This window comes from Grammomys surdaster, unplaced genomic scaffold (genome assembly GCF_004785775.1).
Source record: "Grammomys surdaster isolate TR1022 unplaced genomic scaffold, NIH_TR_1.0 480, whole genome shotgun sequence".
NCBI lineage: Eukaryota > Metazoa > Chordata > Mammalia > Rodentia > Muridae > Grammomys > Grammomys surdaster.
The window spans coordinates 157,967-168,775 of NW_021604899.1; the positions used below are offsets into that span (position 1 = coordinate 157,967).

The window sequence follows — 10,809 nt, forward strand, 5'->3', positions numbered from 1 at the left end:
AAAAAAAACAGAAAATTTAGAAGCACAAAGAAACCACAGCAAAAGCAGAAAAACAATCTGCCTGTCAGTTTCACACATGGTCAACAACCCATGACATCATCATCATCACCTCATGACACATTTAGCACCTTAGCATTGATATTTTCCAGGTCCGCATGTGAGGGGTATGCTTTGATTACCAACCAGAGGTCAGAGAACAAATAAGTGATGCCACTTCGCTCCTTCTACCATGTGGGTCTGGGTATCACATTCAAGTTGTCATGCATAAGGGCAAGAATTTTTACCCATTGAGACATCTTCCAAGCTTTCCTTTACAAACTTTAATGGTAAGAACTTTTAGCAATACACATGGAGAGAATAGTCAGTAACCATCTATATGTCCACTCTAAACGCAAAAGTAATTTGTGTTTTGTCCTAAGTATCTCACTTGAATCTTGATCTGCCTTTTAAAATAACTTTTGATCCACAAAAAAACTGTGAGGCAAAATCATGCACTTGGTCCTGGTGACTCCCCTGAGGATGTACAACTTCTCTGGAGCATCACACACTGCTGCCTATTGTGCTGTGCCTGGTGGCCTTGCCTTAGCCAGGCAGGGGTGTTCTTCTTGGGTTTCAGCAAGATGATGTAGCACTTAGGGATGAAGATGCCACCCAGAAGTCCAGCAGTGGAAGCCAGGATGGAGAAGATCTCTACAGCCACAGTGGACTTCCCTCGAGCACTATGGTACAGGGGCAGGAAGGCTATCCAGACACTGCAGAAGAGCAGCATGCTGAAGGTGAGGAACTTGGTCTCATTGAAGACATCTGGAAGGCGCCTGGCCAGAAAAGCCACAGAGAAGGTACCCCCTGCCAGGAAACCCAAGTAGCCCAGCACACAGAAGAAGGTGGCACCAGAACCCTCCTGACACTGTATGACAATGTGCTGGGGCTCTGAGATCATATCCCTGTCTGGGAATGGTGGGGAGGTGGCCAACCATACCCCACAAAGAACAACCTGTATCAAGGAAGCAATGAGGACCACCGAGGTTGAAGCACCAGGGCTCAGGAACACCTGGATCCTGCTCTGTGGCCTGGTGACTCTGAAAGCCAGGACTACTGTAAGAGTCTTGGCCAGAACAGAGGAGACAGCCACTGTGAACACCACAACAAAGGTGGTCTGACGGAGGAGGCAGGTGGTGACAGTGGGTCTCCCAAGGAAGAGCAAGGCACACAGGGCACACAGGCAAAGAGAGATCAGGAGGAAGTAGCTGAGAGTTCTGTTGTTGGCCTTGACCACAGGTGTATCCCGATGCTTCAGCAACACTCCAAGAACCAGGACAGCCAGACCAGCCAGCAAGAGTGCCACCAAAGCCAGTATGAATCCCAATGGCTCCTCAAAGGCCAGGAAGATCTCTGTCCTGGGCAGGCAATGGTCTCTGGTATGGCTTGAGTACTGCTCCTTGGGACACAGAAGACATCTCTTCATGTCTGTGGGAGACAGAATGACACCATTTCTGTAACACTATAGGAACTACACTAGCTCTGAGGAAGGTATCCCAAGCATTAACTTCTCTTGCAGCCTCTCCATCAAGTAATATATTTAAGAATTATTCTTGGTGACCAGGGCTGCAATAGATAATAATAGAGGTAAAGGCACAAAGAAAAATGCACCATCTATATCTGTTTTATGTGAGGGTTTTGTTTGTATCTTGAATCAGTTTCTCCTGTAACTCAGGCTGGCCTTGAAGTAGCTGAGTATTAGATTACCTAGAATTCCTCAGCCTCCTTCTTCACTCTCTTAAGTGCGTGATTATAACACTGCACAACAGTACCTAATTTCTGTGAGTTTATGTGTAGCTATGTTTGTGCATACATGTATGTATGTTGGGTGCACATGCATATGGAGATCAGAAATTATCACCAGATATTGTTTCTCAATCATTTCCCACACCTTATCTTTCTAACAAAATGTATTCATATTTATATACAGTTATACATTTTTGGTATGTATACGATGTGTGTGAATTCAAACATGCCATGGGGTGCACTTAGAGGTCAGGACTTTGGTCATCTCCTTCCACCATGTGGGTTTCAGGAGCAGATCTCAGGTTGTCAAAACTGACAGTGAGTGTTCAAAATCCATTTCCTTAGTCTCAACAACTTACTCTTTTTAAGAATTACTTACTTATTTTACTTGTTGAGTGTTTTGCATATATATTTTTTTTCATGATGTGAATGTGTGGTATATACAACAGTCAGAAGATGGCATCAGATCCCCTGAAACTGGAGTTACACATGGATGTGAGCCACCACACGGGTGATCCTAACTGAGAAGCCATCTCTCCAGACCCTCTTTACCTTTGGTGTTGAAACAGAATCTCTACTGAGCCTAGAAATCACTGAGTTGACTACACTGACCAGCCACAATCCACTTCAATTATGTGACCTTTTTAGCAATTGGTATTTTTTGCAATAGAAAAAGGTCATATTAACAAGTGTTTTAGACAGAGTAGTACCCAAAATATTTATTTGTTAAAGTCTTGTCCATCAGTATCTCAAAATGGAACGGTATTTCACAGTAAGTCAACTAAAGATGAGGTAAAAAGCAGACATTCATCTATTCCAATTCTCTATGGCTTCCTCCGTCCCAGCCCATTGAGAATCCTCCTGGTCAGTCTCTTCTTCTTCCTCTCATACTATGGAATTGTTTGGCAATGCCTGATGGATATCTGAAGTTCCAGCCTATTCTCTTCAGCCCAGCTATAGGCTGAATCAGAGGTGATGGAATAGAAATTTTACACATCATTGAGAAGGAGATGATTGACAATGTCAGTGTCTAGACTACGACCAGATCTCTGGGTACAGCAATCAGCACCTGAGGACACAGTGCCCAAAACCATCCCCAACATTTTCCATCAAGACACACATGAAAAAGAAATTGCCATGGCAAGGCCAAGGTGGCAGGTAATGGAACATGGGGCTGGGAAGTGGGCAAAGCCAGCATTCTCAGGTTAGAATAGCTCAGAATCTACCCAGCTATAGTGGCTGAAGCCTTTAATGCATGTGTCTTTGAATCATTACTCAAAGCAAGGGCTGGACTAGAAAAGCACTTAGTTTTACAGTGTTTGTCAATGGGCAATCCATTAGGCTGTGTAATTATGGATCATTCACTTGTTTGTCTCAATAAAGTACTTACCAAGAAACAATTATAAAGGAAGCATTCTCAATGGTGTTCCCACCAAAGTCCACAGGAAAGCAGAGAATGGCACACCTCAGTAGATGGGTGAGGTGGTATGGATGAGAATGGCACCTATAGGCTCATATATTTGAATGTCTGGTTCCTACATGCTGGGCAGTTAGAGATTGATTGGGAGCAGCTATAGCCTTGTTAGAGGAGGTGTGTCATGATATATGGCCTTTGAAAGTTCAAAATCCCACACTAGGTCCACACTCCACATTAACAACTGCATGCTGCCTCTGGATCAGAACTTAAGCTCTCAGATACTGGTATAGCAACATGCCTGACTGCCTTCTGCCACATGTCCTACCATTATAGCCATGGACTCAGCCTGTGAATCTCTAAGCAAGCCCCATTTCCATATGAGTCTTTTAGAAGCTGTCTTGGTCACAGTGTCTCTTCACAGCAGTAGATCAGTTACTAAGACATTGGAGAAATACAGGAGGTTCACAGTGCCCTGTAGCTCACTCAGATCCCAGGTCCTTACCTCGCTGGTCTGCAAATTGTCCCTCAGGGCATGGACTGCAATCAAAACAGCAGTGGGGGGCTCCCAGTCGGGGCACTTGGCTGAACCCTGGAAGGCAGTTTTCACTGCAGATAGAGGTGGGCACCTAATAACAAGGAGCATAGTGTCACCAGTGACTCTCCAGGGAGACAGATGCTTGACCTCAGCCTGAGAAGCAGAACACAACAGTTTCCTCTCAGCCCACTAGATGAGAGGCCTTTCAGAAAACATTGCTGTCCCAAGTGATGCCAAACACTAGAGGTACTAATTGTACATAATAGAGGATGGGCTACATACAGTTTCTTTAGCTAATGGCTTCAAAACTATAGGAAACAGTGTAAGGGGTTGGCTTCTGATCTCTCTGTGGCTCATATGTTAACAATTAAAGGTCAAGGGCTGTAAAGATGACTCAGCTGTCAGGAGTACTGGCTGCTCTTCCAAAGAAGCAGTGTTCAATTCCCAGCACCCACAGAGCATCTCACAGTATAATGCCAGTTCCAGAGGATCCAATTCACTCCTCTGGCTTCTGCAGGCACCAAGTGCACACATAATACACAAATATGCATACAGGCAAAGTACCCACACATGCATAATAAACAATGAAAACAATTATAATATAGTCAGACATTCAGAAGCACTGCCATGCCCTTCTGTCAACTCAGGCTGCTTGTCTCAGTTACTCAGAAAACCATCATTTTCATGTTTTCTTCTTTATTCTTTTTTCTTTCTTTTGGAAACAGCCCATATCTTGGCCCTGCTTCCCTTCTTGCTCTTGGCCTTCTCTCTCTGATGCTCCCTGAAGCTTTGAGGCTGCTTGCAGGCCTCCATGCCTAACTCAGAAGACATGGCTGTCTTTCGTCCTCTTCCCCATCTCCCTCTCTGTGAAGATGTTAAGATTTACAGTTTGACTGCCCTGTGTTTTTCATGTAAAGTCTAATAATAAAGTGACCTCATGCTTCTAAAAGAGAAAAATTGTAGACACTGATTCTATCAACCAAACACACACACATACACTTTCAGAGTACACCCAGTGGTCCTCCCACTTTCATGGGACTTGCAAGGTCTGACTCAGTTTCTCTTAGCACAGCTCTACCTCCATGCAAGGATTATCAAGATGGAAGGGTGGGATGCTGAGGGATCTGCCACAACAGAAGGCAGCAGAAATCCCAACCAGATCAACCCCAATAAAGGTACTTCAAAACAATCCTCTGAACACTTAACGTGTCCTTTATGCTTGACAAATCCAAGAATGGGAACCTCATTCTCATGTGGAAACCTTAAGCCCACTATTGACAGGAGATGTCACCAAGACAAAGTATACAGAGTTACAGAGGACAGGACTCTTTGTCAACTGGCAGAGGACAGGGAGCTGAGGCATTTCTAGGCACCAGAATACACACAGACACATGCCTGTCTCAAAACAGCTGTTCATTTTGTTAATAAATGTTAATGTCTGAACCGCAAATGTTTCCCAAAGTCTTCTGTGTTGACCATTGGTTACCAGATAATGTGTTTTTTGAAGAATAATGGATCTTGATGCATCTGACCTAATCAATGGATGAATCAGTTCCTCAGTGGACTCCTAATTTCATGAATTATTTTGTAGACCGAGCATTGTATGTATTTTGGGGTCCAGCTGTGGTTTCACATCCTCAGGTTCCCCATCTCATGGGGTCTAAACACCACCACACATCAGGCTAGACAGATGAGGCAGAGTCTGGAATGGGCGGGTGTAACCTTAATTTTTTAAATTTTATGTTTAATGATGGTTTTCAAATTTTTTACCCTTTTAGTCCATGACCCACCAAAGGTAGTGGAAAAGAAAAGATATGGAGGAAGTGGAACTATTTAGAAATGGGTTTTTTTTTGTAACTTTCATCTGTATTGTTTGGAAATCAGCAGTTTAGTTTATAGGAGTCAGTAGTCATGCTCAATCCATTCATAAACATTTTATGGATATATCAGTAGTCTAGATTAGTAGAGTCAGGATAGAAAACACAAATCAGCAGGGGTGACACTATCTAGCACAGTTAGCCAGGTCTCAGCCTCAGCATGTGTCAGTAGTAGGGACCCAGAGGAATGTCAAGAGAAGTTCTCAGCTATGTCTCTCTCAATGCAGTGAAGATCAGCGAAGACTCAAGACCAACAAACACTGTATAGCCAGCTTTATATGTAAGCCTAGCTCAGCTTCCATCACTGTCTATCGAGTTTTTTATACACCCTCTGAATATCACATGTCTTCCATTGGTCTTGTCTTAGCACATATTTTGTCTTAGCATGTGTATTTGTGTCAATTGATATCATTCTGTCCTGTCAATCAGCTCAAGTCCAAAGAAGCAAGAAGAAACTGCAGCACACCACCAGAAGTTTTTTGGTGCATTTTTCTCTATGGAGTCTCGATATATGGAGCTCAACTATACAATGTAATGTGGAACAATATATGTGTGTCATTAGCCAAGAATCCTTTATCATGTGTTCTTTCATGTGTTTGTTTTATCAAAACATCTTTTCTCTTGTGTCTATCTTAGCTAAACATTCCTTCCTAAGTCTGTCTTAGTCTTTAACCTGTGTCCAGTTCAGGAAACATTCTTTTATACCTTTTTCCCAACAAAACATATTTTAACACAACTGACTTTCAAAAAACCCTTAAGTTTCCACTCCAGGTAGGTCTGCAGGATCTTGTTTCAGCTGTATGGGGGTGTGGAATCTCTGAGGATCTTAGTATTACAGCTCTTATAGACAAAGGCCTATTTCCAACTGTCTTCAATGAAACAGCTCTCTTAGACAATCTTAGTTCATGCACATATTTTTCTTGTGGGGACTTTATTCAGGATGAACAATCGATATATATAGACTTTGGAGAGTAGGGAGGAGTTTCAGGATAAATGAAAACTATTGCCTAGAGTTTAAAGTTCTATGGATGGCACATTTGTATTGAGAGGCATTCCAGGAATCCCAAGTACTTGCTACGTGGTTTTTTATCAGGGAAAGAAGGAAGTTTGTAGGTGTGCCAAGGACTACTCAACCTTCCCCAGGTAGAGGATGTTGAAAATCAGGCTCACCAAGACAACATCAGAGAAGGGGAAGCCCTGCTAGTAAAGAAAGTCCTCCATTTTGTGCCAAGCTCAGAGGAGCTATCCAGTCATGGTAGACTGCAACATTAATTAGGAGAGCTTCTCGTAGAAGGAGAAAATAGGACATAGGACCTAACTGGAGGAAGTGTGACTCAGGGGCTGTGCATTGGTAAGATGTAATGTGTTAATCTATTTAATGTATCTACAGTGCCACCTCATACTCACTGGGCTCCATGAATTGGAAACCTCTTTGACCACACATGCCTGCTGCCAAGACTTATTGCCTCAGCCACACACACCCAAAGCAATGGATCCATCTGGCCTTGGACCTCTCACACCATGAGTCAATAAAAGCCTTTCCCCACTTTACACTGTTTCTCAGGTGTTTGTCATGGATGGTTAAATTTATCACAGCAAGTAACCTGAGAGTATCTACTGAGTCTACTTCCTAGGTGGCCCATGGAAAGGTGTTGGCTTAGTGAGACAATATCTTCTTGTTTACAGAGCAGACCCTGAACACAGACAATGATAATACTCTCAAAAAAAAGAAAAGAAAAGAAAAAAGCAGATGCAGATACTGATTCTATTTTGGGAATCTAGTATTTCCTTTTTTCTCATTGTCACATGTGTATGGTATAAATATGTGTATGTGTTTTTGGCAGCTACATGGGATTATGTAAATATATGTACATAGGGCAATAGAGGCCCTAAATTAATGTTCTCCATTAACCTAGTTAATGTTAATCATTCTCCATTGATTTTTCCACTATGCACATTGAAGCTCAAAGTTAAACCCAGAGATAGCTGTTATGGGGATTCCTACTAGTTAGCTGGTTTGGGCCATCTCCTTGTCTCCACTTTCCAGCAATGAAATTACAGGAAGGCCACATCACCCAGTTAGCATTTATAAGTTTACTGGAGATCCAAGGTCTGGACTTTGTATAACAAACCACTGAGACATCTCTCCAACCCCAGCTCTGATATATATTTTTTTGCTGATCAATCAGTATCATTCAGTGGAAAGAGGATAATCTGTTCAAATGCACTGGCCTAATCCAGACCAACATCGACTTCATGTACAAGAAGACATGAGGAACCCTGGACTTGGAATTTCCCTGAGACTTTGAAACACTAGGACAACAGTTATCTCTGCATTCATGGAACTCACTTGCAGATCCTCCTTCAACTGCACCATCATTTTGTTCCCTGAAGAGGCTTGAGGGTCTATCATGCCTACATGGACCAAGCGGAATACACCTGCAGGGGTCTTCTGCCCTTGGAAGATATTAAATTGTGTCACCAAATCTCCATTGGCATCAAACATAATCTTATTTCCATCAGGAGTCTTGAAGTGCACCTTTCTGAGAGCATGAAGCAGCTGGGGAAAGAAGGGACATATTGAACATTGGACAGGGTCTGTCCAAGGGCTAAAGCAAATAGCTTCAGCAATAACAAAGAGCCAGTTCAACCAAAAAGTGTTCCCATTAGGCATATGACAGCTCAAGGACAAGTGATATTTTCAGCGACTCACAAAAAATGTTCTAGTTTTACTAAATTAATAATAATGATTATAATCCATTTCATATTTAAACATATTACAAAGTATGTGTGTGTGTGTGTGTGTGTGTGTGTGTGTGTGTGTGTGTGAGAGAGAGAGAGAGAGAGAGAGAGAGAGAGAACGAATCTCATACATGACACACATTGGAGATTTTAGGCATTAATTCTTGAGAATGTTGTCTTCTGCTGTACTGTGGGAGAAAGGAATTATTATGCTTGAGGCCAAGTGCCTTTACTCACTGAGCCATCTGACCAACCTTAAAATTAAACCCAAAACATCACAATGTGGTGCTGAACCCAGGGTCTCATTTGGCTGTGCCCTACTGTCTCAAACTTCCCATCAGACTCTTCAGACTCCAAACACTAGCAAGGCTTCCACAGACTGACCCCAGCCCAGCTAGGCCTCCCAATCACTCTGACAAGTCTGTCCCACTCCTTCAGTCCCACACATGTGGTTCATCTTATTTGTCTCCATTCTAGCATGTTGGCACATGCTGTCCCTACCATCTGTAATCCTATCACTTCTTCCCATGACATTTCTTATCCTTGGTTCAGACCTCAGGTATTTCCTGACAGACAGAACTCCTCAGGCCTTACTCTGCCCTTCTCTTGCTTTTCACTCCTTCATTTACTTTACATATTTATCCTAGATTACACACACACACACACACACACACACACACACACACACAGAGTTATCACACACTCATATATGGGATTTTGTGATAGGATCTTGCTGTGTAGTCCAGGTTGGCCTGGAACTTGATTCTCTCGCCTCAATCTCCTGTGTACTAAGATGACAGGCATGGATCATCAAGCCTGGCCTCCTGTAATTTTTAATCTGTTCATCTCAGCCAAAAAGCCAACAACTATCACTGTTCTTCTGGATCAAAACTGTATTCACCAAGCACACAGTATAGACTCAGATAATCTCACTGAAGGTTATGAAAAACATATAATCGCTCCTTAGCCACCACCCTCAGTTTATCTATCAGTGAGCAACATGTCTTCCAAGGGTTATCTTGAATATTTGGGATGATAGATAGATAGATAGATAGATAGATAGATAGATAGATAGATACATACATACATACATACATACATACATACATACACACATACATACAAGGAGAAAATGACCAAAATGTATATAAAGTGTATAAAATTATAAAATAATAGCATAAATAGACAATGAGGTAAGAGAACAGGAGTTAACTTAGTCATTAAAGTCCTTGCCACACAAGCTACAGGATAGAACTTCAAACACCCAGAACCCTCCTAAATGTCAAGTGCATGTGGCAGTCATTCTGTAACAACAGCTTCAGAGGGTGAAGACAGATGATGCCTAGAACAGGCAGATTAGCAGGACTAGCCATATCAACAAGGTCTGGTCTTGAGTGAAAGACCATGCCCCAAAGGATAAGGAAGAAGAGTAAAGAAGAGTAATTGAAGAGTAATTACTCACATAATCCTCAGACCTTCCCATAAGTAGGCACACACATATGCATACCCTCCACATGGACCTGCTTGCCTACACACATGCCCACATACAACTATATATATATAATTTGATATCTCTTCAAATTTTGACTTTCAGCATGCCTGTACTAAAACTTATCCACTGTATATCTAAGCTCAAATCTCAAATTTGGGACAGTAAAAACTTTATTATTATCTGAAAATGAAATTGTTCAAGGCATCTTGTACTTGTACAGAAGCATCTCCACAAGGACCGGATTCATCTGAGATCACACAGACAGTATGGACACCTTCAATGCAACTTCTATGATGTCTCTCATTTGCAAAGATGGGACTTCCTTACTGAAGCATACCAAATCTGTAACACTTCCATAGCTTAGTGAAAACCATTGTGCCTGTTCTCCAGCCATCCTGACCCATCCACTCCACACATGTCCCTCTTACCTGCCAGGGATGAAAGTCCTGGGAGTCTGTACCTTTCCCATCCTGGTACTCACAGGCTAGCATATTGTGCAAGGCATGAGCGATGCTGTACACAGCTGTGTAAGCAACATCAATACTGCTCACTTCTGGGAAAGGATGTAGCTTGTTTTTCAGACTCTCATTCCCTGAGCAGAACTGGACACCCTCTGTCACTGTGCTCTTCTGGTAGGGCCATGTACAATCAAAGGTGAACTCCCAGAACTTCTTTATAAACATGTCTTCTGGGGTCTGGCTGGGGCGCAGGTGAGCAAGGAACTCAGGGAAGCCAATTGCCCTGCTGCTCTGATGCAGAAGGCCAAATGTGCCTTGCAACACCTGGGAAAAACCTGGAATGGTCAGAGTGAGTGCCATGTGCAGAGTGTCGTTGATGACCCACACATGGCCTGAGAAAGGAACAGCCAGTAAACCATATAGGATTAGCTGGAAATTTGAGTTACTTAGAAAAACCAGAACAACTTTGGCTGTACATTTCTGCATTTTTTGGATAGTCTCTT

The 10,809-nt window shown here is 42.5% G+C and overlaps 1 protein-coding gene across 1 annotated transcript; it reads right to left on the reverse strand.

Annotated features, from left to right (window-relative positions):
* Positions 1–487: 487 nt before the first annotated feature.
* LOC114632989 (vomeronasal type-2 receptor 26-like) lies at positions 488–10,804 on the reverse strand (the record flags this gene model as incomplete). Its single annotated transcript, XM_028781591.1, has 4 exons — positions 488–1,467; positions 3,705–3,828; positions 7,965–8,174; positions 10,277–10,804. Coding segments are annotated over 4 exons (1,842 nt in total), but the record flags the coding sequence as incomplete, so codon positions are not given.
* Between the last annotated feature and the right edge of the window lie 5 nt (positions 10,805–10,809).